At 39.8% G+C, this 27,430-nt stretch overlaps 4 protein-coding genes across 5 annotated transcripts; 1 reads left to right on the top strand and 3 right to left on the bottom strand.

Moving 5' to 3' along the window:
* Positions 1 to 1,826: 1,826 nt before the first annotated feature.
* On the bottom strand, positions 1,827 to 8,285 carry hsd17b1 (hydroxysteroid (17-beta) dehydrogenase 1). Of its 2 annotated transcripts, none has more exons than XM_066641616.1 (6): positions 8,081 to 8,285; positions 7,018 to 7,179; positions 6,082 to 6,261; positions 5,134 to 5,227; positions 4,663 to 4,733; positions 1,827 to 4,015 (listed from the first exon to the last, which is right to left on the bottom strand). In XM_066641616.1, the coding sequence occupies exons 1-6, from the start codon at positions 8,175 to 8,177 to the stop codon at positions 3,933 to 3,935; spliced, it is 687 nt and encodes a 228-aa protein (XP_066497713.1). In that variant the 5' UTR covers positions 8,178 to 8,285; the 3' UTR covers positions 1,827 to 3,932. The 2 variants fall into 2 exon arrangements, with proteins under 2 accessions (XP_066497713.1, XP_066497712.1); XM_066641615.1 differs by having other exon boundaries at positions 1,858 to 4,015; positions 4,553 to 4,733.
* A 3,488-nt stretch (positions 8,286 to 11,773) lies between these two features.
* Positions 11,774 to 14,930, bottom strand: LOC136664598 (heat shock 70 kDa protein-like). The gene is made up of 2 exons (XM_066641868.1): positions 14,759 to 14,930; positions 11,774 to 14,117 (listed from the first exon to the last, which is right to left on the bottom strand). Exon 2 carries the CDS (start codon positions 14,096 to 14,098, stop codon positions 12,167 to 12,169), a length of 1,932 nt encoding a protein of 643 aa, XP_066497965.1. The 5' UTR covers positions 14,099 to 14,117; positions 14,759 to 14,930; the 3' UTR covers positions 11,774 to 12,166.
* Positions 14,931 to 15,637: 707 nt separating this feature from the next.
* Positions 15,638 to 18,750, top strand: LOC136664430 (heat shock 70 kDa protein-like). The gene is made up of 2 exons (XM_066641614.1): positions 15,638 to 15,804; positions 16,446 to 18,750. Exon 2 carries the CDS (start codon positions 16,465 to 16,467, stop codon positions 18,394 to 18,396), a length of 1,932 nt encoding a protein of 643 aa, XP_066497711.1. The 5' UTR covers positions 15,638 to 15,804; positions 16,446 to 16,464; the 3' UTR covers positions 18,397 to 18,750.
* A 5,260-nt stretch (positions 18,751 to 24,010) lies between these two features.
* On the bottom strand, positions 24,011 to 27,133 carry LOC136665068 (heat shock 70 kDa protein-like). Its single transcript, XM_066642622.1, has 2 exons — positions 26,962 to 27,133; positions 24,011 to 26,300 (listed from the first exon to the last, which is right to left on the bottom strand). Exon 2 carries the CDS (start codon positions 26,279 to 26,281, stop codon positions 24,350 to 24,352), a length of 1,932 nt encoding a protein of 643 aa, XP_066498719.1. The 5' UTR covers positions 26,282 to 26,300; positions 26,962 to 27,133; the 3' UTR covers positions 24,011 to 24,349.
* Positions 27,134 to 27,430: the final 297 nt, after the last annotated feature.

Genomic DNA, 27,430 nt, shown 5'->3' with positions numbered 1-27,430 from the left:
CACACAAAGAAACTAAACAATTACATGAAATTATACAGTGCAGCTGGTATTTGCATATCATGTCAAACCTCATTACATTCTGACCTTTCATAAAACAAAGTGTGAGCAATAAAAGGGCTAATGTGACCTGAATGTGTGATCAGTGTCCTGCCACTGAACTACAATTTTGTTTATATATCTCTGAGATCATTTACCAGAAGAGCAATTTATGACATGCAGTACCTTAGGCAATTAGTATATTGATCATTGAGGGTTGGTCATTGACTGGGTTCAGCTTTGGACAGGTCTGTAATCCATGTAAAAGTTCATCACTGATACAGGTGCAGTTCTTGATCTGCATACAGTATTTTGTTATACAAGCTGGTGAAATTTTATTTTTTCATTGAGGAAATTCAATGCTGATACATTTCAGTTTCCAGGGATAATTAACAGTGAATAGGTGGAGTGGGAATTGTCCACCATCTACCCTTCCAAAGTTTAAATGATCTTGAACCTGTTCACTTATAAATTGCTCCTCGTGTACAGGCTAAAGACGGTTATGTGGTTCTCAGGTCAGAAGTGATCACCCTGGTCAGACATCCTTTACTCTGTAGGATCTATTTAGGGCACCTAACCAATCCAGGATTGAGCTGGAACTACGTAGTAATTACAGAGTAATCCAATCACATATGTAACTGTTACCACAAGTCTGGAGTCACATATGCAACTCTTCAACATGCAAATGTGCCTGATTAGTTATATATGCTCTGGTATATTCACTAGTTTATATATATATATTTATATATATATATTATATATATATATTTATATATATATATATGGTAACAGTTACATATGTGATGTGTCTGTAATTATATATATATATATATATATATATATATATATATATATATATATATATATATATATATATAAAGTTGGGACATTAAAATGGCATGAAGGAAAGGCTTTCAATGTTTTCAGAACATTTTGAACTTGACACATGTAACAAATTCCAAAAACGTGGGGACAGGGCATTTTTACTACAGTGTTATTTGACCTTTCCTTTTAATTACACTGTTTAATCATTTGGGAACCGAGAATACCAATTGTTCTGAAAGTGAATTTTCCTCCATTATGGCTTGATACAAGATTTCAGCTGCTCAGCAATCCCTGGTCATGCCTAGCCCGATTCTTCTGCAGGCAGGTCAGTTAAACACATGAAGAAATTATACCAGCCTTGTTTGTAATTTATACATTATTACAAGCATTTTGATACTTTTTTGTGAAATTGCACAATGTAGAAATCATAGTTTTCCCCCTTCCACATTTATCAGTTGCTCCAACACTGAGCCTCAGCTTAATGACAGAATGCACTCCAAACTTTTCTTTAAGTGTGTGTGGGAGTTTAACATGACAATTGACAATTCCACACACTTTTAACAACATAGACTAATAGGATTAGTTGTGTGATGTATGATTTTGGATTTGGTCAGACATTGGCCTGAGGTCAGAACATTCTCTACTCTCAGACCATGTTCTGTTCTTTCCCAAAACTTGTACCAAAGCAGAAGCACTAACAAGTCACATGGGAGATTTTTTAAACAAACTGAATTGTTAAAGTATGTGTTTGAAATAGGAGGAGGAGCTTCTTCATTGTTTTAGCCTTGTGTCTGGACATAATCAACAAAGCAATGAAAATGCCAAGGACAGAAGCACAGTCTTTACTGAGCAACCACACAGAGTATTTATAGAGAAAGAATGAGAAAAAAGTGATAGAAAGAAGGAGGGGTATAGGTCAAATGCTTCTGCTATCTCCTTCCTGGAAAACTCTGTAGAGAGGAAAAGTGCAAACAAACCTCCATTGTGCTAATCACTACTATCTTCTACCTTCAGTTTTATTTCAGATTTACAATGCCAACGACAGCATTTAAACAGCAATAGTTCCTAAATCACAAGCATCAGAGGTTACTATATGCTGGACAAGGTGTCACCAAATAGGATAAAATATAATGTTGGTGGGGATGTTTAGTCACTAACATCACTGACTACAGTTATATTCCCAGTCTAGATAGGCACCCCATGCTACAGCAATAAGGGTCCTGCAAATCTAAATATTAAGGGCCATAAAGACACAAAACAAATAAAATTACAAGAAGGTTTTAAAGTATCAATCAGCTAATGAATGAACCAGAGATCCTGAACTAAACCTGTTTAAAACATGGCTGCATAAAACTCATTCAATGGAAATAAACTGGTTCATTCAGGCACTACAAAGCAATGTAAGTTGCACTTTATAGAAAACTTAAAATCATTTTAATGTATTCATATTATTACATTATATAGGGTGTCCTAAAATTCACGCAAGAATTTTTTTTGTAATTCTGAAAAAAAAATGTTTTTATTTGAAGATTGAAAAATGTTAATTAATTCATAAAGTATAAGGTATAGGGTTATGTATGGAATTGTATGCCTTTCGTGACTTTGCTGGCACATACACTCTTTTGTCTAAATTTTGCATGACCGTTTTGCATAAATGTGGCTGAATTTCGTTGATACAGCGATCAATTACATCCTTCAAGGAGTGAGTGGTCGTGGGCTTGGGGGCATAAACCTTAGACTTCAAAAAACCCCAAATAAAAATGTCCAACGGCATTAAATCGCATGATCTGGGCGGCCAATTCTGATCACCAAACCGAGAAATTACAAGCCCAGGAAGTGACTCATGCAGTAATTTAATTGTTTCCCGTACATGCTGTACGGCATGTGGCACCGTCTTGTTGAAACCACATGTTGTTCACATCCATTTTTTGCAATTTGGGCACAAAAAGCTAGATTATGATCCAGTTTCCCTGAATTTTTTAATTAATCTCCTCACATTCGATGAGGTTTAATCACTATTCCAACCATATTTTGTATGAAAATTGCTAACTGTAGCTGCCAATCCTTTATTTTTAAAACATTCCTCAACAATCTTGCGTGAATTTTGGGACACATTTTGGTAATATTGTATAACAACACAATTCAGAAACATTTTAAAAATGTAAATGTTTGTTTTCAGGTCACACTTTGGACAGCTCCACTGGATAAAGATCTTATGATACTTCAAAGCTTTAAAACATCTTGAATTACAGGTAGGATCCAGACCCACCATGACCCTGAACTGGATAAGCAGTTACAGGTAATGAATGATTGAGTTATTTGCTAATACATTTGGTTTATTATTTAAAGGAAATGCCTGTGATTGTGGGGAAATGCTGTTCTCGCTTGTCTGCTTACATTTAGAAGCTCCACGTCTTTTAAGGTGGAAAGCTATGTTGAAGGAATAACTTGCTCTTGTTTGTATGTGGCTGCAGTTTAACTTCTCTGTAAGTTTTCAGTCACTGTGTGAACTACCACATAAACTACTTACATTATGTAATCCGAAAACAGCAAAAAAAGGTCAATATTACCCACCAATAGATATGGAATAGAGCAATATCCTCAACTTGGTTCACGCTTTTCAACATTTAAAGGTCTATTACCCATCTAAACAATTTTTCTTTTGTAAGCAGAGAGGGAAAAAGCCCAGCATACTGGACAGAGGCACTTAGTATTTTTGCCATTTCTAGACACTAGGGCTTCTTAAACATATAACACTGGTTTCCAGCATGCAAACAGATTAGAGAACTAACAAATGGTGAGGAATTTTTTATTAAAATTGTGAATGTCACCTTTAGTTTTTCTTGTTGTTCCCAAACATTGATGGATAACATACATCTTAGAACTCAGATACCAAATAACAATTAAGTGTTAATATTAAATGGGCAATAGAATAGTAATCATAATGTTTCAAATGTTTGGGGACTCCTTAAAAACTGCCATTAAAATGTATTTAGCTGTCTGCTATCTTGGTGGTGAAGATAAGTTTGCTCATGGCTCTGATGTACTGAGAGCCATCCATCGCAGTGAATTTAAGGCTGCTCAGGGGCAGCAGGGCACTGTTGGTGTAATACCTGAAGAGTGGATTTGGAGACTGAATCACCTCCAGAAAAACCTGAGTGGAAAATAAACAGGTAACATGTTCATTATTACATGCATGAAAAACCTTGCTACGGAAAATAAAGTTATGTTAAATAAAATATGTGAATTCAATAAAATATGAATTAAATTTGCATTGTATGCATGAAAAACTAGTAATGTTTGTTTTGATGAGCTTTGAATTAGAATCTCTTAATTTGCTGAGTAAATGTTTCAGTGAGAGCTTTAGCATCGAATACAATATAAACTCAGACACAGAAGCTTAACGAAGAAAATGAATGCTATACACATTTCAGCATAAATTGAAGGTAATCTACCTTCTGAACTCAACAGTAGTGACAATGTGTTTACACTGCTAAATAAAAATGTCACAAGTCTCTGTAACGAGTGAATTATGGGAGGACGTTTTGGCAAAAGGATTAATTTATTTTAAAAATGAATGTGTTAATGTTTCCAGATTAATTGTCCGTGTTAGCCTTGACAGCACATTTTTATTTATTTATGTATATATATATATATATGTATGTATTTATGTATTTACTCATGCTCTGACCTGGACAATGTCGTCAGTATCTTGTGCTGCATTCTGGAACATGTTGTGGCAGTGCTGCAGATATAACTCATAGAGACTCCTTGTGTCTGTGTCCACTTCCTCAGACTCACCAGTCAGGTCAGTCTTCATCAGATTCTTCAGAAAGTCTGTATTCACTGGCCCACACTCAATCAGACTTACACTGCATCATGGGAGAAGAAGCACAGGAAACAGTCTGTTTCTAGTTTAACAGCAGGCTTATTAGCTTAGTATAGAATGTGAGGGAAAGATTGGCCATATATGTGATGCTTGTAATCTGAAATTGTTCACTCTGTATTACCAAAATAAACACGGACATGACCACTACACTGAATGCAGTATATTTACCACAAATCACATGTTTTAACTAAACACCCTCAACATCTTTTTAAATTATTATCCTATATTATTTTATTTTACTTTATATATTCATTTATTTATATATTTTTTTCTATTTTTGTCACTCAAGCAAGCACTTTTTCAGGACACAATGTTTATGACACAATTTGTAACTGTACGTTTGGGTCAAGCTTACACAGATACACACACAAAGCAGAGCTCACTGGATATTGAAGTGCTGTAGCAGAATGGCCAGGCTCTCACAGGCGCCCTCTACTGCAAACTTGCTGGCACAATAGACTTCATTAAAGGGCAAACCTGAAATTCACACACACATAGAATTATGAAAACGTATTCATGGTACAAAGAGATTTTTTGTGGCATGTAATTTGGAGGACCAGAAATCCATTGTTGGACATCAGTACCTCCCCAAAACGCCTTCCCAGGATTTTATAACAGCTGCATGGTTAGTTTAATGCAGCAGCGGAGGTATCCAGACATTTTGAACAACATCATGGAGAGGATTTTTAGTTTCATAACTATCTACCTTTGTAAATATGTGTAGTCACAGTTTAAGCTAAGTTTCCTCTGAAACAAAGACAGTGAATGTTGTTATGCCTGTGAAAGCTGACCTTGCTGTTTTTACTCAGTTCCTCCCTTCAATTATTAAGTGTTTTCAGCACATTTTAGTGTTCTCTCTACTTTAACACATCCAGCAAAACCTAAATGGGTCCACTTTACCAAAACAATCATAGGGTTATTTTCCTTGTAAAAATGAGAGAGTGTGTACTGGTGCTTGCTGTACAATTTAAGAATCATCTTTGTACCAAGGTGAAACCTGATTAGTTTAACTAGATGTGTTGAAACAGGGATAAAACACAAATGTGTAGGAAAGGGTTACTGCAGGAACAGGAGTGGCACCCACTGCGAATAATGGAGAGTTCTTTAGTCTTTTAGCACCACCTGATGCTCCTCATGCCACATCACATCACATGAAATTGTGGAACTGACTGGACAGACTAACAAATAATTATTCTGTCCATAGTGACTTCACTTTTTCATTCAGTTCTGGTAATGACAGACATTGCTGATCTCTCTCTCTCTCTCTCTCTCTCTCTCTCTCTCTCTCTCTCTCTCTCTCTCTCTCTCCCTCCCTCCCTCCCTCCCCTTACCTTGCAGTCCCCCCATGCTTCCTGTGACCAGGATCCTTCCGTCTCTTTTTCTCTTCATGTCTGGGAGGAAGGTCTGAATGGTGCGGATGGTGCCCAGCAGGTTCACATCCAGAATTTTTCGCATCATCTCCTCAGACTGGAGCTCCAAAGGACCCATCAATCCCACTCCTGCATTACACACTGAGAGAGAGAGAGAGAGAGAGAGAGAGAGAGAGAGAGAGAGAGAGAGAGAGAGAGAGAGTGAGAGAGAGAGAGAGAGAGAGAGAGAGAGAGAGAGAGAGAGAGAGAAAGAGGGAGAATTCTCTACCTTGTGATCCGTATTATGTAGGGTATTCCTCTGCACATTTTCGTGTAACATAACTAAACCTAACCCTATTTATGCATAATAGATCATAGAGAATGTAATTATTTTCATAGAGTAAATCAACCGATCATGTCATGTGATCATGAGCACTCAAACATATGCATTCATCTGTGCAACGTTGTTAAACCAAATCTTATCTAATGGTAACTAATCCTTATTGTTTGTATGTTAATGTGAAAAAAAAATATTATATATTATAATATTATATATGCCCCCTCCAGGGTGTATTCCCGCCTTGCGCCCGATGATTCCAGGTAGGCTCTGGACCCCCCGCGACCCTAAATTGGATAAGTGGTTACAGATAATGGATGGATGGATGGATATTATATATTATGATATTCTGAAAGTGTGGGCATTTTGTTTTTATATTTAAAACTGTAAATACAAGTACAATATATGTTCTTTTACCCAGTACTTTGAGCACTGGGACCTTAGGCTCACATGCAGCTTTGCCAGAGCATGCTTTGGCTTTTCTGTGGAGAATATTCAAACTATGTGTGTACAATTGAACATCAGTGTATGTAAAAGTATTTAGAAATCTAGTGTATTTACAGTGTTACTATATTTCTCACCCAGTATATCCACTCTTCCCTCAGTGATGCTGCTCTGGGCGGTGAGTATGGAGTGTTGGTCTGTAATGTCCATCTGCAGAATTGCCAGGGTGTCTTTGTGCAGTCCCCTCACACTCTCCAGCAAACGTTGCTTCTTGTCCAGATTACGCATGGTTGCATACACTAAACATTCAGAAATCAATTACATCTGACACAAATTCCACTGAATTATTTTGACTTATGAGAGTATACTAAGGCAGGCTCGTCAAGGACATCATCATAAAAATAAGATAATTGAATGATGCAAATACATTATGTCTCTGTAGTGTATAATATTTTGATAGATAAATGGAGAAAGAATGTAAACATTTTTAGATAATAGAGGATTACACTCACTAGTTCTCATGGAATTGTTTACTGATGTTCTAAAGCAACTAATCCAATGTCTAGATTTTACAACAATATATTCAGAAGGAAGGTACGTTCATAAAGGCATCCACTGTATCAGGCATTCACTCATAAACAGTTGTTCTGGGCCATGGCGTGTCCAGGGCTTAATCAGAACATACAGCAATGCATATTCACCCAATCACTCGCACTCTCACAGCTCTGGACAATTTTATACGCTCACCCAGTCACTTAAATACTCACACATGTGGACAATTTTCACACAGCCAATACATTTACCAATATGTGTTTTTGGACTGTGAGTGGAAACCAGAGCACCTGGAGGAAACCCACCCAGACACAGGGACAACGCACTTAACTCCTCACATACAGTGACCCAAGGTATATTTGAACCCACAACTCTAGAACCCTGAATCTGTGTGTCAGCGACACTACTTGTGGCACCGCCATGCTCCCCTACACTTTATACATTATTCTGAAATACAATAAGAGAAATTAACCTGGAATAAGATTTTTGCTTTAAATTTCATCATCTCTTTTGTTTTCAACAATATTTGATTTAAGTGGAACTACAGTACACCTTTAAGGCAATTTAAATCACTTTCAGTTTAGTCATATGACATGATTCCCAACAGGATGAATGTGTAAAGTCACTGTGTAAAGCTGTCGCCCTTACCTTTGTATGCTTTAGTTGGGTCTGATGCCAGGTGGACCGCCAGACTGAGTCCAATCCCTGAGGAACAGCCAGTGATCAGAACCACCTTCTGCTCCATCAGAATCACAGTTCACAGTCCAGGCGTAAGGAGAAAAAGAGAGAGAGAGTGAGAAAGAGAGGTGCAGAGGGGAATGCTTTTGTTCAGGAAGGGCTGTTCTTTCAGAAAGATGTGAGGTTCTGATTTAGAACTCATCTGTGTTGTGTCTTTTTCCTTCAGGCTTTGGGGGCGTGAGTTAGCGTTCCTCACTATCACAAGGCCAACAGATCTCAAAACATTCTCCATCTCACACTACAGTCCCAACAGGTGCAAAATAAATTTTCACACACACTCCCTTACATGCACATTCTCACACCTTCATGCTAGCCCCTATCTTAATCCATTTAATTCAGATACTTCACATCTTCATTTTTCAATAGTAAAGGCTCCCCTCTTAATGTCAGAAGAGTAGAACGGCTCACTGAATGTATTAGTCACTCCAGAAACATAACTTAATGTATACATGCACTAAAACATTCTCAACTCAACTCAACTCAACTTTATTTATAGAGCACTTTAAAAACAACAACTGCTGAAACAAAGTGCTGTAGAAAATGTTTATAAAACAAAATAAATCAAATATAATAAAAACAAAATATAACCAATAAGGAAAAATAAATAACTCAAATAAAACAAAACTAATAAAACAAAGCAAAAGTCTCATTCTGGGTTGAAAGCCAAGGAATAAAAATGGGTTTTAAGATTAGTTTTAAAAATCAAAAGTGAGGAAGCCTGCCTAATATATAATGGTAGGTTATTCCACAGTTTTGGCGCAGCAATTGAAAAGGCTCTATCCCCTCTGAGCTTACGTTTCGACCTCGGCACCTCCAGGAGCAGCTGATCAGCTAACCCGAGGCACCAAGCAGAGACTTGGGGATGTAGCAACTCAGTGAGCTAAGGTGGGGTGAGTCCATTTAAAGATTTAAAAACAAATAAGAGAAACTTAAAATGTACTCTAAAATGCACAGGCAACCAGTGGAGAGAGGCCAGAATGATCCTGTTAAAAGTCGAGCAGCAGCATTTTGTACCAATTGGAGACTCCAAAATACAGTGCTTTGCAGTAATCCAGCCGGGATGTGATGAAGGCATGGATTACTGTTTGAAAGTACTCATGTGCAAGAATTGGCATCACATTTGCCAGCTGCCTCAGGTGGAAAAAGCTGGATTTAACTACTGTGCCAATTTGGCGATCCAATTTAAAACCCAAGTTTAAGATTGTTGGCTTCACATACAAAGTCAAGGGGCCCAAATCAAGTGGAGGGGCTTCACATGGACCACTGGGACTAAACACCATCACTTCTGTTTTGTTTTTATTAAAATGTAAAAAATTTAAAGCCATCCAGTCTTTAATGTCATTGAGACATAACAAAAGTGGTTTAATCAAGAAAGCATCTTTCTTCTTCAAAGGGACATATATCTGGCTGTCGTCAGCATAACAATGGAATGCAATGCCATGTTTTCTCAAGATAGAGCCCAATGGGAGGAGATAAAGTGAGAAAAGGAGGGGTCCTAAGATTGAGCCCTGTGGAACCTCATATGATAGGGGAGCTAAGGAGGATTCTGAGCCAGCAAAACTCACACATAAAGTTCTGTCCATCAGATAGGATCTAAACCATTCCAAAGCACTACCATAAATGCATAGATGCTGCAAGCGGGAAACTAAAATGTTGTGATCCACTGTGTCAGATGCCGCAGTTAGATCCAGCAGGACAAGAATTTCATGGTCCCCAAAATCATTGGCCAGGAGGATGTCATTGAAAACCCTAAGCAACGCTGACTCTGTACTATGCAAGGTTTTAAAACCAAACTGAAAAACCTCCAGGATATAATGCTCATTCAAAAATAATTTCAGTTGAGCATTAACAACTTTTCCAAGATTTTTTAAATAAAAGGCCGCTTGGAAATAGGCCCATAATTAGCCAATACTGTATGGTCAAGGCCAGGTTTCTTGAGCAGGGGTTGTACTACAGCATTTTTAAAACACAGGAACAACACCAGAAGACAGGCTTCTGTTAATAATGGCCAGAACCTGCTGCCCTATACTATAAAAAAATCTCTTAGAAAGTGAGGAGGCAAAACATCACAAGGAGAACCTGAGGGCTTTAAATGGCCCACCATATCCTCCTCAATGGTTTTAAATAACAGACGTGGATTATGACAATTTGCCATAATAATATCTGACAAGTGTTCTCTTTTAACCTCTTTGATAGTGCTCTGGTAAGAAAGCCAGCAGTCTTTTAACATTTGAAACGAAACCTGCAGCTTATCCTTTTTCCATCGGCGTTCAGCTCAGGTTTAACTTTGGGCTGTATAGTTCTTAATGGAGCCACTGAGTCCAGTATGGTTCGGCAGGAGGAGTGAAACCAGGAGCTGAACTCCTCCGTATTAACAGAGGCTGAGTCAGGAGGAGAAGAAAGCTGGTCGACAGAGCAGGTGAACCAAAGGCAGTGAAAGAGTTAAAACTCCGACCAAGCCGAGCAGGAGCGCAAGATTTAACAGCAGCACAGGATAAAGCAGCATCAAATAAAAGAGGCATGTGATCAGAAAACCCATTATCATAGATCTCTAAATTTAACATAAACTACCCATAAAAAAGAACAAGGTCTAAGGTGTGTCCATGTTCATGTGTGGGCCCGGACACTGCACTAAATTAAAAAAGTCAGTGATGTTTAGAAAATCCTTCACCAGTGGTTTATCGAGACAGCAGACGTGAATTCATCGTTTTCATGACCCTTTTATGGTTAAATACAAAGCATCATGAAGAATATTATTAATCCTCTCAACACTGGCCTGCAGAACATTGGAATTATCATTGGATTTATGGGAGTTTTAGTGCTTTACATAATAGTAGTGATAATACAAACAATGAAAAACTAAAAAGTTAAAGATGTTTTATTTACTATTTAAGAAACCAGAGTATTTTTTGTATATTTTTTTACTCATAAGTCTGTGTAAAGTACACCTTACAGACCATGTATTTTGAAATATGCAAAGCCTTCTCTCAGAACTGTCTCAGACACTAGGCAGTGTATTCATAAATGCATTGTGACTTTTCTATGGTATGTATTGATAGCCAGTTTTTTTTTTTTTTTTGATTGGTCTAATGTTAACATTTATATGCATAATAATTTATGTTGCTATGAATAAGCAAGGACACACTTAGTTACCTTTATAATCTTTTGATTCAGTGTCACTGAATTCAAAATTAAAATTCAGAAAAAACTTACAAAACTTCTTTTTCCAAAGCATACTTGTCAAATTTAAGTTTCTCAAATAGCTAAAAAAATACTGAGATAAGGTGCTCCAAGTATGACACTAGAGAAACACGTGAGAAAGAAACATGAATGTGATGTTTATAAAGCCTTGAGGCTTAAATGCACTTTGATGCTCTACTGTAGTCATTAAGGTGTCTCTTCAGTGTTAGCTGTTGTTTTCAATACAAACGTATACTTATCCTGAATTATATTACTGGTATGACGTAAAAAGCTAAAATCCAGTTTTTTTCTAAAGCATTGAAACAATGATGAAATAAAATGCATTTTCTGTTTCTTTGGTTTGTTTCAGTTTTACGTAGAAAACACAAGACATTGATTTTATTGGTCATAAATTATCAAATGTTTATTAAAAATATACATAACATATACATTCGTATTTACATTCGTACTTAATGTTAATCTGTTTAAATGTTCATGTTCCTGAGTAGTCTTTATAAAGCATGTACTATAAATAACCTGTTCACATGCTTAAAGCTATATACAATTGTCACTGACATCTATATAAACGGATATTATACATGTAATAAATGTTTTATTAATAAAAAATGGTGAAAGAAAATAAAAAGTTAACAACTGATGTGCATTCTGATTTATAGGAACAAAGTCCATGTTCCACTCCAAAGTTGGTCAATACAAATAATTTTAATAAACTACTCAATGGATTAAGAATGGGCATCAAAACAGTTTGCAGCTAGAATTACAACCTCCAAAGAACATCATATTCAAGTCTATTCTTTAGTCTACTTCCTCAATAGTGGGCCCCTGGGAGCTGGCCCCTGAGGTGGACCGAGCCTGAGCTCCACAGCCTCCAGCCGGCATCCCTCCCTGGTACAGCTTAGTGATGATGGGGTTGCAGACCTTCTCCAGTTCCTTCAGCTGATGCTCAAACTCCTCCTTATCAGCCAGCTGGTTGTTCTCCAGCCAGTTAATGGCCTGGTTGCATTTCTCCATTACTTTCTTCTTGTCCTCTTCACTGATCTTGCCTTTCATGTTCTCATCCTCTACACTGTTCTTCATGTTAAAGGCGTACGACTCCAGGGAGTTCTTGGCTGTGATTTTCTGCCTCTGGAGGTCGTCCTCAGCTTTGTATTTATCTGCTTCCTGCACCATCCTCTCAATGTCCTCCTTGCTCAGTCTGCCCTTGTCGTTGGTGATGGTGATCTTGTTCTCTTTGCCCGTGCTTTTGTCCACTGCTGACACATTCAGAATACCGTTGGCGTCAATGTCAAAGGTAACCTCGATCTGAGGGACTCCACGGGGAGCAGGAGGGATTCCCGACAGTTCAAACTTCCCCAGCAGGTTGTTGTCTTTGGTCATGGCTCTCTCTCCTTCATACACTTGGATCAGAACCCCAGGCTGATTGTCTGCGTACGTGCTGAAGGTCTGCGTCTGCTTGGTGGGGATGGTAGTGTTGCGCTTGATCAGAGCAGTCATGACACCTCCTGCAGTCTCAATGCCCAGCGACAGCGGGGCCACGTCCAGCAGCAGCAGATCCTGCACGTTTCCAGAGGTGTCGCCCATGAGGATGGCGGCCTGAACTGCAGCACCATAAGCTACTGCCTCGTCTGGGTTGATGCTTTTGTTTAGTTCACGGCCGTTGAAGAAATCCTGCAGCAGTTTCTGGATCTTGGGGATTCTTGTAGATCCGCCGACCAGAACAATGTCGTGGATCTGGGACTTGTCCATCTTTGCGTCTCTCAGTGCTTTCTCCACTGGCTCTAGAGTTCCCCTGAACAGGTCTGAGCACATCTCCTCAAATCGTGCTCTGGTGATGGACGTGTAGAAGTCAGTGCCCTCATAGAGGGAGTCAATTTCAATGCTGGCCTGAGAGCTGGAGGACAGGGTTCTCTTGGCTCTCTCACACGCCGTACGGAGCCTCCTCAGGGCCCGCTTGTTCTGGCTGATGTCCTTCTTGTGTTTCCTCTTGAATTCCTCCACAAAGTGGTTGACCAGGCGGTTGTCAAAGTCCTCCCCACCCAGGTGAGTGTCTCCTGCTGTGGCTTTCACCTCAAAAATGCCGTCTTCAATGGTCAGGATGGACACATCGAAGGTACCGCCTCCCAGGTCAAAGATCAGGACGTTCCGCTCTCCTTGCTTGCCTTTGTCCAGGCCATATGCGATGGCTGCAGCCGTGGGTTCATTGATGATCCTCAGCACATTCAGACCAGCAATCACCCCGGCGTCTTTGGTGGCCTGCCTCTGAGAGTCAGTGAAGTAGGCAGGTACAGTAACAACAGCGTTTGTCACTTTCTGTCCAAGATAGGCCTCTGCGATTTCCTTCATTTTCACCAGAACCATGGAGGAGATCTCTTCAGGGTAGAAGGTCTTGGTCTCTCCTTTGTGCTCCACTTTAACCTTAGGCTTGCCTCCATCACTGGTCACTTGGAAGGGCCAGTGCTTCATGTCCGACTGGACGACGGGATCGTCAAACTTGCGGCCGATCAGTCTCTTGGCGTCAAACACTGTGTTGTTGGGGTTCATAGCCACTTGGTTTTTCGCAGCGTCTCCAATGAGCCTCTCTGTGTCTGTGAAGGCCACATAACTGGGTGTGGTCCTGTTTCCCTGGTCATTGGCGATGATCTCCACTTTTCCGTGCTGAAACACCCCCACACAAGAGTAGGTAGTGCCCAGGTCAATGCCAATGGCAGTTCCTTTTGCAGATGACATTCTGACTATTTTCTGGTGCCTGTAATGAAACATATGAATTGGATTCACTGATCAATATGAGTGCATTGGTAAAAAAATTACTGTGTAAAGTTGTACATTAAAAAGTAACCTATGTTTAAAAAACCTATTAGTACCTATAACAGTACGAAATTATTAGAAAACAAATAATTCTATTGTAGTTTATGCTGAGTTCAGAGAGTCAGACGAGTAATATTATTATATTATATATAGTATTCGTCATTTTTGAGTTTTATAATTAACTACACAAACACTTTTCTCTCTGATTATAATTATTCACTTTACTAATGGTTTTTGGATGATATGTTGACTTAATTGTTGATTGAGAGTGTTTTTGTTTATATTTTTGTCACTTTATGGTCATAATTAGAGATATGACTGCAATCACATTGTCACTACACAAAATACATGCGAATTTGCATATAACCTCATAATCATTACTACTACTATTTAGTTGTAGTCCTTATTCCTGAAACAACCAGAAAGATTTTTTACATATATTAATATTATTATTATATTATAGTAGATTATAGTATTATAGTACATATAAGACTTTTACTATACGTTGACTTTAACAGCATCTCTTGCCTCTACATGAAAACATAATTTCACAAAGAAAAAGAAATAAAGACTAGTTCTTACAGTCGATAGGATTCAGTAGTGAGCGTAGATGAAGTTTAGCTGATGAAGCCTCTTCTTTAACTTCTTCGTTTCTGTTCCACTCTGTACTCAGTTTATAGTTCTGCTGTTACACCGTTCGCCGGTGTTTTATACTCAGCTCTGACTCTCACCGTCTCTTCTCCACTCTTCTCGGTCTTTCTCCAAAGATCTAACAGAACTGACCAATCAGAACCAAATGTGCTGACGAGGCCCAGCCCCCGATGATTCAGGAACGTACCATTTCACCACCAGAAGGGGGTTTTTAACAGTTCCAGTGAAGAAAAAAGACGTTTTGAAAATTGCAATTAAGATTTTACGTGATTTTAATTCATTTTACTTTTTGCACAAGAATATACCTTTATATTTAGGTTGTTCTCACTAGTGGAGGCTGCACAAAGAGCATTACGTTTTCCATAAGACAGCATTAACTTTATAAATGTGCAGTTGAGTATTTTTTTAAAAAGGGACAAAGAGTTGCCGTGCATTCTGTACACAATCATGACACACATCACGATATGTATCTTATTCAATATTTCCCTCTTCATCTTAATGTGGATGCTGTATTGTAAGATGAATATTATTGCTCCATAAATAAACCTGACTTAATCTTAACACCTAAATCCATTCAAAATGACTCATATTTAGTATTCAATATAAATTATTACAGGAACAATTTTCCGTATCAAAAGAAGAGAAAAGGATAAAAAGAAAATGAAAATAACCCCAAAGAAGTGTCTGGAAAGCGCTCCTGTGCTCTCGACGAGTGGTGTCTTCCTGAGTCGAGTCGTCGGGGGGCTGGGCCTCGTCAGTACATTTGGTTCTGATTGGTCAGTTCTGTTAGATCTTTGGAGAAAGACCGAGAAGAGTGGAGAAGAGACGGTGAGAGTCAGAGCTGAGTATAAAACACCGGCGAACGGTGTAACAGCAGAACTATAAACTGAGTACAGAGTGGAACAGAAACGAAGAAGTTAAAGAAGAGGCTTCATCAGCTAAACTTCATCTACGCTCACTACTGAATCCTATCGACTGTAAGAACTAGTCTTTATTTCTTTTTCTTTGTGAAATTATGTTTTCATGTAGAGGCAAGAGATGCTGTTAAAGTCAACGTATAGTAAAAGTCTTATATGTACTATAATACTATAATCTACTATAATATAATAATAATATTAATATATGTAAAAAATCTTTCTGGTTGTTTCAGGAATAAGGACTACAACTAAATAGTAGTAGTAATGATTATGAGGTTATATGCAAATTCGCATGTATTTTGTGTAGTGACAATGTGATTGCAGTCATATCTCTAATTATGACCATAAAGTGACAAAAATATAAACAAAAACACTCTTAATCAACAATTAAGTCAACATATCATCCAAAAACCATTAGTAAAGTGAATAATTATAATCAGAGAGAAAAGTGTTTGTGTAGTTAATTATAAAACTCAAAAATGACGAATACTATATATAATATAATAATATTACTCGTCTGACTCTCTGAACTCAGCATAAACTACAATAGAATTATTTGTTTTCTAATAATTTCGTACTGTTATAGGTACTAATAGGTTTTTTAAACATAGGTTACTTTTTAATGTACAACTTTACACAGTCATTATTTTACCAATGCACTCATATTGATCAGTGAATCCAATTCATATGTTTCATTACAGGCACCAGAAAATAGTCAGAATGTCATCTGCAAAAGGAACTGCCATTGGCATTGACCTGGGCACTACCTACTCTTGTGTGGGGGTGTTTCAGCACGGAAAAGTGGAGATCATCGCCAATGACCAGGGAAACAGGACCACACCCAGTTATGTGGCCTTCACAGACACAGAGAGGCTCATTGGAGACGCTGCGAAAAACCAAGTGGCTATGAACCCCAACAACACAGTGTTTGACGCCAAGAGACTGATCGGCCGCAAGTTTGACGATCCCGTCGTCCAGTCGGACATGAAGCACTGGCCCTTCCAAGTGACCAGTGATGGAGGCAAGCCTAAGGTTAAAGTGGAGCACAAAGGAGAGACCAAGACCTTCTACCCTGAAGAGATCTCCTCCATGGTTCTGGTGAAAATGAAAGAAATCGCAGAGGCCTATCTTGGACAGAAAGTGACAAACGCTGTTGTTACTGTACCTGCCTACTTCACTGACTCTCAGAGGCAGGCCACCAAAGACGCCGGGGTGATTGCTGGTCTGAATGTGCTGAGGATCATCAATGAACCCACGGCTGCAGCCATCGCATATGGCCTGGACAAAGGCAAGCAAGGAGAGCGGAACGTCCTGATCTTTGACCTGGGAGGCGGTACCTTCGATGTGTCCATCCTGACCATTGAAGACGGCATTTTTGAGGTGAAAGCCACAGCAGGAGACACTCACCTGGGTGGGGAGGACTTTGACAACCGCCTGGTCAACCACTTTGTGGAGGAATTCAAGAGGAAACACAAGAAGGACATCAGCCAGAACAAGCGGGCCCTGAGGAGGCTCCGTACGGCGTGTGAGAGAGCCAAGAGAACCCTGTCCTCCAGCTCTCAGGCCAGCATTGAAATCGACTCCCTCTATGAGGGCATTGACTTCTACACGTCCATCACCAGAGCACGATTTGAGGAGATGTGCTCAGACCTGTTCAGGGGAACTCTAGAGCCAGTGGAGAAAGCACTGAGAGACGCAAAGATGGACAAGTCCCAGATCCACGACATTGTTCTGGTCGGCGGTTCTACAAGAATCCCCAAGATCCAGAAGCTGCTGCAGGATTTCTTCAACGGCCGTGAACTGAACAAAAGCATCAACCCAGACGAGGCAGTAGCTTATGGTGCTGCAGTTCAGGCCGCCATCCTCATGGGCGACACCTCTGGAAACGTGCAGGATCTGCTGCTGCTGGACGTGGCCCCGCTGTCACTGGGCATTGAGACTGCAGGAGGTGTCATGACTGCTCTGATCAAGCGCAACACTACCATCCCGACCAAGCAGATGCAGACCTTCAGCACGTACGCAGACAATCAGCCTGGGGTTCTGATCCAAGTGTATGAAGGAGAGAGAGCCATGACCAAAGACAACAACCTGCTGGGGAAGTTTGAACTGTCGGGAATCCCTCCTGCTCCCCGTGGAGTCCCTCAAATCGAGGTTACCTTTGACATTGACGCCAACGGTATTCTGAATGTGTCAGCAGTCGACAAAAGCACGGGCAAAGAGAACAAGATCACCATCACCAACGACAAGGGCAGACTGAGCAAGGAGGACATCGAGAGGATGGTGCAGGAAGCAGATAAATACAAAGCTGAGGACGACCTCCAGAGAGAGAAAATTGCAGCCAAGAACTCCCTGGAGGCGTACGCCTTTAACATGAAGAACAGTGTGGAGAATGAGAACATGAAAGGCAAGATCAGTGAAGAGGACAAGAAGAAAGTAATGGAGAAATGCAACCAGGCCATTAACTGGCTGGAGAACAACCAGCTGGCTGATAAGGAGGAGTTTGAGCATCAGCTGAAGGAACTGGAGAAGGTCTGCAACCCCATCATCACTAAGCTGTACCAGGGAGAGATGCCGGCTGGAGGCTGTGGAGCTCAGGCTCGGTCCACCTCAGGGGCCAGCTCCCAGGGGCCCACTATTGAGGAAGTGGACTAAAGAATAGACTTGAATATGATGTTCTTTGGAGGTTGTAATTCTACCTGGAAACTGTTTCGATGCCCATTCTTAGTCCATCATACCATTTGAGTGATTTATTTACATTTTTTGTATTGACCAACTTTGGAGTGGAACATGGACTTTGTTCCTATAAAACAGAATGCACACCAGTTGTTAACTTTTAATTTTCTTTCACCATTTTTTATTAATAAAACATTTATTACATGTATAATATCCGTTTATATAGTTGTCAGTGACAGTTGTACATAGGTTTAAGCATGTGAATAGGTTATTTATAGTACATGCTTTATAAAGACTACTCAGGAACATGAACATTTAAACAGATTAACATTAAGTACGAATGTAAATATGAATGTATATGTTATGTATATTTTTAATAAACATTTGATAATTTATGACCAATAAAATCAATGTCTTGTGTTTTCTACGTAAAACTGAAACAAACCAAGGAAACAGAAAATGCATTTTATTTCATCATTGTTTCAATGCTTTAGAAAAAAACTGGATTTTAGCTTTTCCTAAAAAAGTCAGATTTTTTATGTCATACCAGTAATATAATTCAGGATAAGTATACGTTTGTATTGAAAACAACAGCTAACACTGAAGAGACACCTTAATGACTACAGTAGAGCATCAAAGTGCATTTAAGCCTCAAGGCTTTATAAACATCACATTCATGTTTCTTTCTCACGTGTTTCTCTAGTCTCATACTTAGAGCACCTTATCTCAGTGTTTTTTTAGTTATTTGAGAAACTTAAATTTGACAAGTATGCTTTGGAAAAAGAAGTTTTGTAAGTTTTTCTGAATTTTAATTTTGAATTCAGTGACACTGAATCAAAAGATTATAAAGGTAACTAAGTGTGTCCTTGCTTATTCATAGCAGCATAAACTATTATGGATATAAATGTTAACATTAGACCAGTGAAAAAAAAAACCCATGGCTGTCAATACATACCATAGAAAAGTCACAATGCATTTATGAATACACTGCATAATGTCTGAGACTGTTCTGAGAGAAGGCTTTTCATATTTCAAAATGCATAGCCTGTAAAGCACTAAAACTCCCATCAAAAAAACTCCCAACAGTTCCAATGTTCTACAGGCCTGTGTTGAGAGGATTAATAATACTCTTCATGATGCTTTGTATTTAACCATAAATGGGTCATATTATGAAAATGATGAATGTTTCAGTGCCTGTATACATTAAGTTATATTTCTAGAGTGACTAATACATTCAGTGAGCCATTCAGATTTTCTACTCTTCTGAGATTACAATGTCAGTGGTGTGAAACAAGTAAAATGTAATTAGGAAAAGCAAAGCATAAATCTACAAAATGATACATAAATGCAGTTGCTATCCATCTCTGAACATTATTATCAGGTTTTCTGGATATTTGATGCACTGGGCACTTTTAATATCATCGTTTACCTGAGCTTATTTCTATGGGCATTGATTTCAGGGTTAGGTTACAGGTCTGACATACTTGGCACTGGCAAGCTGAGGGGGCAACCCTCACCATGCCAGCGGGACCACTATAAAACCACTTTAGATTTAGAGAGAGATGGTCCAAGGGTCAAGAATGATGAGACAACAGAGAGCTTATATTTCACTCATGAAAATCTCACATGTTTACACACTCCCAAGCACAGTCAAGAGCTTCTGACTACAGCATCTAAATACCAAGCATATAGCCTAAGCTTGTAAAAACACACAGGGTTCTGTGAAAAATATATTTTAATGAAGAAGAGGGGGTGCTGATAGTGTCTTATAGTGAATATATAGTATAATAATTAAACATTCACCATTGATCAGTGAAAGGTAAAACCAGCTTTCTAATGAAAAAGGCACAATGGTAAAATGGCAGGTTTATCCTGTTCACTAATCTTGGAAAGAACAAGTTTTTGTGTCAAATTAAAATATAACAATGTTTTAAAATGGCATTTTGTGGGCTAATTAGGCAGAAGAAGAATTCTCCAAGAAGAAGCCAACAAATTAGTATCAGAGGGTTCACACTATGCTCATCTAAATGTGGACAGGATGATACCATCTCTCTCTCTCACACAGTACATTGTGGATAAACCAGAGTAAAACACATGCCAACACTAGGACCTTGGCACCAGACACGATTGCTCTAAGACTGCAAGTGAAGCTCAGCTTCCCCAAAAATGTCAAAAAAATAAGTGATCAAATATATACTGTTGTTTGTACAAGCCACTGAATAAATATGCACTACAACGTGCTCAACTTTTGTTCAGAATCAGCTTTTTATCACTGGTAAAGACGCAAGTTTCCTCTCAATCATTCCCGCAGCTTCACAGTGCTTTACAGTTTTTCACAATTGCTAAAACACAAAACTCTGTTGTCTGAATCAAATTCTCAGTGTCCTAAACCCATTTATTGAAATTGTCACCCATTTGTCAGAACCTTAAGCACTTTTCACCTATTAAGACACAATTTGCAAACATATTTTCACCCACTAAAACACATTTTGCACTGTGATGCATGTGGGTTGCATAATGGTAAGCCCAGGTAACAAAAGTGAAACTCAAATAAAGCACCGGTGTCACAACTTAAACACAGCCACTCTAAATTGATCACACATGTAACAAATGATGTGAAGAAACCAATACAAGCCAGTACAAGGGTCCCAGTTGTAGAAGTTGTAGGGCGGCACGGTGGCTTGGTGGTTAGCACGTTCGCCTCCCAGCACTGGGATCTTGGGTTCAAGTCCCATCTGGGTGGAGTTTCCATGTTCTCCCCGTGTCTGCGTGGGTTTCTTCCGGGGGCTCCGGTTTCCTCCCACATGGAGGGTAGGTGAATTGGCTTCTGTAATAACTGTCCTGGTGTGTGAGTGAATGTGTGTGCCCAGATATGGATTGGCGCTCTGTCCTGGGTGAAATCCTAGTGCCCGATGCAGTCCTCCAGGTGGACGGTCGTTTCTGGTCGAGAGTACGCTGTGCGCGTTTGGCTGCCGCTTCTCGCCAGTGTGTGTGTGTGAATTGAGCGTTCTGTGCAGTGTAGATTGTAAAGCGTCCTTGGGTATCTAGAAAGGCGTTATATAAGTGTAACGATAATAATAATAATAATAATAATAATAAAAGTTTCACTATGGATAGAAACAGAGAGGCAGAGTAAGGGGAAGAGGTGGAAGAAGAGGAGGGACGAAACAAAGAATGATAATTTCAGATGAAATACGGACAACCATCATTGACCACGTTCTTGTCCATGGATTGACTATGAGGGAAGCAGGACTTCAAATTCAGCCCAACCTTAGTAGATTCACAGTGTCCACCATAATCCAAACATTCAGAGAGGAAAACATTATTCATGTCGTGTATGTTAACAGTATGACTCAGTACAGATCTGTAAAAAGGTTTTTCATTACATGATTTTCCTAAAACATTTGTAGGCTTAGTGCTGCAATATTTTGTAACGGCATGTTCTTTTGTAGAATCGCAAGACTGCCACATCGCAGGGGCGTCTATGTTGAACCCACACCAAGAGACCCTCATTGTTGACATGGTCCCTCAAAGACAAGTGTAATCATACTGCATGAAATACAGCAGAGAATGTTTCAACTGGATTCCTCAGACCATCCACATGAATATATTTATATGAATGAAGCTTGGCTCAGTCTCGCCAAAATGAGGAGGAGAGGCAGGTACGTGATTGGCCAATGAGCCATTGTTGCAGTCCCTGGCCAGTGTGGTGGCAATGTCATGTTATGTGCTTCCATCAGCAATCATGGGGTTCGCCACCATCATGCCACATCGGGGCCATACACCACTCAACATCTCTAGGCATTTTTGAGTGATCTTCGAGATATTGTGAGTTTTCACAGTCCCAAGTCAGACAGTGGTTCAATATCAACCAAGATTTCCTAAATGTTTTTCTTTCACCATACTCCCCTTTCCTCAACCCAACAGAGGAGTTCTTCTCTTCATGGTGTTGGAAAGTTTATGACAGGCAACCCTCTTGCAGCAAAATCTATATAAAATCTATCTAAAATATATGTATGTATTTTTTTTACACACTACCTAATTACTAATTTTTGTTAAACAAGAGTTTTGTTTTGAAACTGCATTTTTCTTTGTGGACAATAAATATCATTTCTACAGCTTTATGATCTGATCACTGTGTTTTCCTTTTTTCAGTGTTGTGTGTAATGACTGTTCAGTGCTATTTATCATTTTGATTGACTCAAGGCCTGATTTGACAATATTGTTTGGTTTTGAGCACTGCTTGGACTGTTTTGAGGCAATAGTTTGGTTTTGCAGGAAGAGTCAGAGGTTTTGTGAATTTAGTGTGTGAATAGGGTTTTGTGTTTACAGTTTGAAGAAATGGATGCATGGTTTCAGGAAATGTGTCTTGGCAATTGAGAAAAACTAAATAGTTTGGACGAGTTCAATAGCAAAGCAGCGAAGTGCAGCGAAACGAGACGAGCCATTGGATAAATGTTGGACTTTGTACCGCCCATCAGACGCTCAGCGTCTCTGGGGGTCTATGGGGCAGTGGGCTGGCCTCGGCTGGTTCATACACTCAGCTTCTGCATGATGATTGGATGATCTGTCTGAGGCTGAATCCCTTTTTCATTGACAGTGAAATGAGCGAATCAGCGATCCTTTGGTGTAAAGATCCGTGGGAGCACAGTCGGACACACTTCACATGGGCCAAGGCCGTTTAAGCAGCCTAGGTCTGCTGGCCATTGAGAGGACACTAGTCAAGTCCCTGGAAAAGACGCCTTGTTGGTACGACAGGGTACAGATCATTTTCTTAAAAAGGAACAGAGGGTAAAATTTACGTATAAAATAAACTGACACATTTTATGACGTAGGCCGAAATTGAGCTTCCCCTCCTTGAAAGACCAGCATCCGCCACTGCTTGGCACCCATCCATACCACTGTGGTTGTTAAAATACAAATGTTAGCATATTGTTAAAACACATACACTTAGTCAAAACGATGGTGGGAAAAAACTGTTTTTTTTTTGTGGCTAAATATATTGTGAGATATTACAAACTTGACCACGAATACTTTTAATCAGAATTTAAAAGAAAAAAAAGGTTTTTATATAATGTACACCCACCTAAAATATGAAGGGGTAATTAGGCTAACGGCTTCGACTGAGGGGACTTAGCTCCCATTATGACAGTTGTAGTCTTGCTTTAGAATTGTAGGTGAATACTGACCCCTCGTGGCCAGTTCTCTCAATGATTTTTTAGAATTATCACCTCAAATGTTAAATTCCCACGATTCGTCTCAAGTTATTACACCCACTGTGTCCAAAGATGAGGGTCTTAATGAGGCAATTATTTAGATCAATTCTGTCAGATGTAGGAGATACTCCGGTTCTAGTGTTCTGTGGTTTATTCTCAAATACACAGTGTAGTCATCATCATCATCATCATCATCATCATATTCTTCTCCGCTTCTCCATTTCAGGGTCGCGGTCACAGTGTAGTGGATATTTAAATAAATATAAAGCTTAATTGTTAATGATACTGTTAAAAAAATGACATGAGAATATATTAAGAAATGACAGTTATCTTCTTTTACTAAAAACTTTAATAACAATGAATAACCAGTAAACCATATTCACAATATTTACAGGGTTTCAACAAATACTTTTTGTTTTTTTGCTGAAACTAAAGTTGCTACTGAATCTCTTGTCTTTACAGTATCAAATCATACAGATACTGAATACAGGTACAGAAATACAACACTAAGGAATGTTAACAATCCACCATTAACAGAAGGTAAAAGCGGAACAGAGTCCACACTTTCTTAATGAGATTCAGACAGAACAGCGTATGTACCACATAATTATGTGATTCATGTCTTGTACTCTTCATGTTGCATATCCATGAACAATGACAAACAATTTAATCTAATGAGCAGCACCCGAGAGTCTGGATTTTCTTCAACATATTGCTTAGTCCACTTCCTCAATAGTGGGCCCCTGGGAGCTGGCCCCTGAGGTGGACCGAGCCTGTGCTCCACAGCCTCCAGCCGGCATCCCTCCCTGGTACAGCTTAGTGATGATGGGGTTGCAGACCTTCTCCAGTTCCTTCAGCTGATGCTCAAACTCCTCCTTATCAGCCAGCTGGTTGTTCTCCAGCCAGTTAATGGCCTGGTTGCATTTCTCCATTACTTTCTTCTTGTCCTCTTCACTGATCTTGCCTTTCATGTTCTCATCCTCTACACTGTTCTTCATGTTAAAGGCGTACGCCTCCAGGGAGTTCTTGGCTGTGATTTTCTCTCTCTGGAGGTCGTCCTCAGCTTTGTATTTATCTGCTTCCTGCACCATCCTCTCAATGTCCTCCTTGCTCAGTCTGCCCTTGTCGTTGGTGATGGTGATCTTGTTCTCTTTGCCCGTGCTTTTGTCCACTGCTGACACATTCAGAATACCGTTGGCATCAATGTCAAAGGTAACCTCAATCTGAGGGACTCCACGGGGAGCAGGAGGGATTCCCGACAGTTCAAACTTCCCCAGCAGGTTGTTGTCTTTGGTCATGACTCTCTCTCCTTCATACACTTGGATCAGAACCCCAGGCTGATTGTCTGCGTACGTGCTGAAGGTCTGCGTCTGCTTGGTGGGGATGGTAGTGTTGCGCTTGATCAGAGCAGTCATGACACCTCCTGCAGTCTCAATGCCCAGCGACAGCGGGGCCACGTCCAGCAGCAGCAGATCCTGCACGTTTCCAGAGGTGTCACCCATGAGGATGGCGGCCTGAACTGCAGCACCATAAGCTACTGCCTCGTCTGGGTTGATGCTTTTGTTCAGTTCACGGCCGTTGAAGAAATCCTGCAGCAGCTTCTGGATCTTGGGGATTCTTGTAGAACCGCCGACCAGAACAATGTCGTGGATCTGGGACTTGTCCATCTTTGCGTCTCTCAGTGCTTTCTCCACTGGCTCTAGAGTTCCCCTGAACAGGTCTGAGCACATCTCCTCAAATCGTGCTCTGGTGATGGACGTGTAGAAGTCAATGCCCTCATAGAGGGAGTCGATTTCAATGCTGGCCTGAGAGCTGGAGGACAGGGTTCTCTTGGCTCTCTCACACGCCGTACGGAGCCTCCTCAGGGCCCGCTTGTTCTGGCTGATGTCCTTCTTGTGTTTCCTCTTGAATTCCTCCACAAAGTGGTTGACCAGGCGGTTGTCAAAGTCCTCCCCACCCAGGTGAGTGTCTCCTGCTGTGGCTTTCACCTCAAAAATGCCGTCTTCAATGGTCAGGATGGACACATCAAAGGTACCGCCTCCCAGGTCAAAGATCAGGACGTTCCGCTCTCCTTGCTTGCCTTTGTCCAGGCCATATGCGATGGCTGCAGCCGTGGGTTCATTGATGATCCTCAGCACATTCAGACCAGCAATCACCCCGGCGTCTTTGGTGGCCTGCCTCTGAGAGTCATTGAAGTAGGCAGGTACAGTAACAACAGCGTTTGTCACTTTCTGTCCAAGATAGGCCTCTGCGATTTCTTTCATTTTCACCAGAACCATGGAGGAGATCTCTTCAGGGTAGAAGGTCTTGGTCTCTCCTTTGTGCTCCACTTTAACCTTAGGCTTGCCTCCATCACTGGTCACTTGGAAGGGCCAGTGCTTCATGTCCGACTGGACGACGGGATCGTCAAACTTGCGGCCGATCAGTCTCTTGGCGTCAAACACTGTGTTGTTGGGGTTCATAGCCACTTGGTTTTTCGCAGCGTCTCCAATGAGCCTCTCTGTGTCTGTGAAGGCCACATAACTGGGTGTGGTCCTGTTTCCCTGGTCATTGGCGATGATCTCCACTTTTCCGTGCTGAAACACCCCCACACAAGAGTAGGTAGTGCCCAGGTCAATGCCAATGGCAGTTCCTTTTGCAGATGACATTCTGACTATTTTCTGGTGCCTGTAATGAAACATATGAATTGGATTCACTGATCAATATGAGTGCATTGGTAAAAAAATTACTGTGTAAAGTTGTACATTAAAAACAGTAACCTATGTTTTAAAAAAAAAACCTATTAGTACCTATAACAGTACGAAATTATTAGAAAACAAATAATTCTATTGTAGTTTATGCTGAGTTCAGAGAGTCAGACGAGTAATATTATTTTACAGTATTCGAGTTTTATAATTAACTACACAAACTTTACTTTCAGAGATTGGTGTTGTGTTCTCAACACTTCTCTTTAACTATAAATATTCACTTTACTAATGGTTTTTGGATGATATGTTGACTTAATTGTTGATTGAGAGTTTTTGTTTATATTTTTGTCACTTTATGGTCATAATTAGAGATATGACTGCAATCACATTGTCACTACACAAAATACATGCGAATTTGCATATAACCTCATAATCATTACTACTACTATTTAGTTGTAGTCCTTATTCCTGAAACAACCAGAAAGATTTTTTACATATATTAATATTATTATTATATTATAGTAGATTATAGTATTATAGTACATATAAGACTTTTACTATACGTTGACTTTAACAGCATCTCTTGCCTCTACATGAAAACATAACTTCACAAAGAAAAAGAAATAAAGACTAGTTCTTACAGTCGATAGGATTCAGTAGTGAGCGTAGATGAAGTTTAGCTGATGAAGCCTCTTCTTTAACTTCTTCGTTTCTGTTCCACTCTGTACTCAGTTTATAGTTCTGCTGTTACACCGTTCGCCGGTGTTTTATACTCAGCTCTGACTCTCACCGTCTCTTCTCCACTCTTCTCGGTCTTTCTCCAAAGATCTAACAGAACTGACCAATCAGAACCAAATGTGCTGACGAGGCCCAGCCCCCGATGATTCAGGAACGTACCATTTCACCACCAGAAGGGGGTTTTTAACAGTTCCAGTGAAGAAAAAAGACGTTTTGAAAATTGCAATTAAGATTTTACGTGATTTTAATTCATTTTACTTTTTGCACAAGAATATACCTTTATATTTAGGTTGTTCTCACTAGTGGAGGCTGCACAAAGAGCATTACGTTTTCCATAAGACAGCATTAACTTTATAAATGTGCAGTTGAGTA

Source organism: Hoplias malabaricus, chromosome 13, assembly GCF_029633855.1.
Source record: "Hoplias malabaricus isolate fHopMal1 chromosome 13, fHopMal1.hap1, whole genome shotgun sequence".
NCBI classification, from domain to species: domain Eukaryota; kingdom Metazoa; phylum Chordata; class Actinopteri; order Characiformes; family Erythrinidae; genus Hoplias; species Hoplias malabaricus.
Note: the sequence above shows the minus strand (reverse complement) of the source record. Positions and strands in the feature narration are given on the sequence as shown.

Excerpts from the sequence above, each read along its gene's own strand:
- hsd17b1 (XM_066641615.1), bottom strand. The coding sequence starts at position 8,177 with ATGGAGCAGAAGGTGGTTCTGATCACTGGCTGTTCCTCAGGGATTGGA. Across the intron at positions 6,262-7,017 it reads GGGAAGAGTGGATATACTGG|TGTGTAATGCAGGAGTGGGA; the intron begins GTGAGAAATATA and ends TCTCTCTCTCAG. Across the intron at positions 4,734-5,133 it reads CTACAGCACTTCAATATCCA|TGTAAGTCTGATTGAGTGTG; the intron begins GTGAGCTCTGCT and ends CCCATGATGCAG.
- LOC136664598 (XM_066641868.1), bottom strand. The coding sequence starts at position 14,098 with ATGTCATCTGCAAAAGGAACTGCCATTGGCATTGACCTGGGCACTACC.
- LOC136664430 (XM_066641614.1), top strand. The coding sequence starts at position 16,465 with ATGTCATCTGCAAAAGGAACTGCCATTGGCATTGACCTGGGCACTACC.
- LOC136665068 (XM_066642622.1), bottom strand. The coding sequence starts at position 26,281 with ATGTCATCTGCAAAAGGAACTGCCATTGGCATTGACCTGGGCACTACC.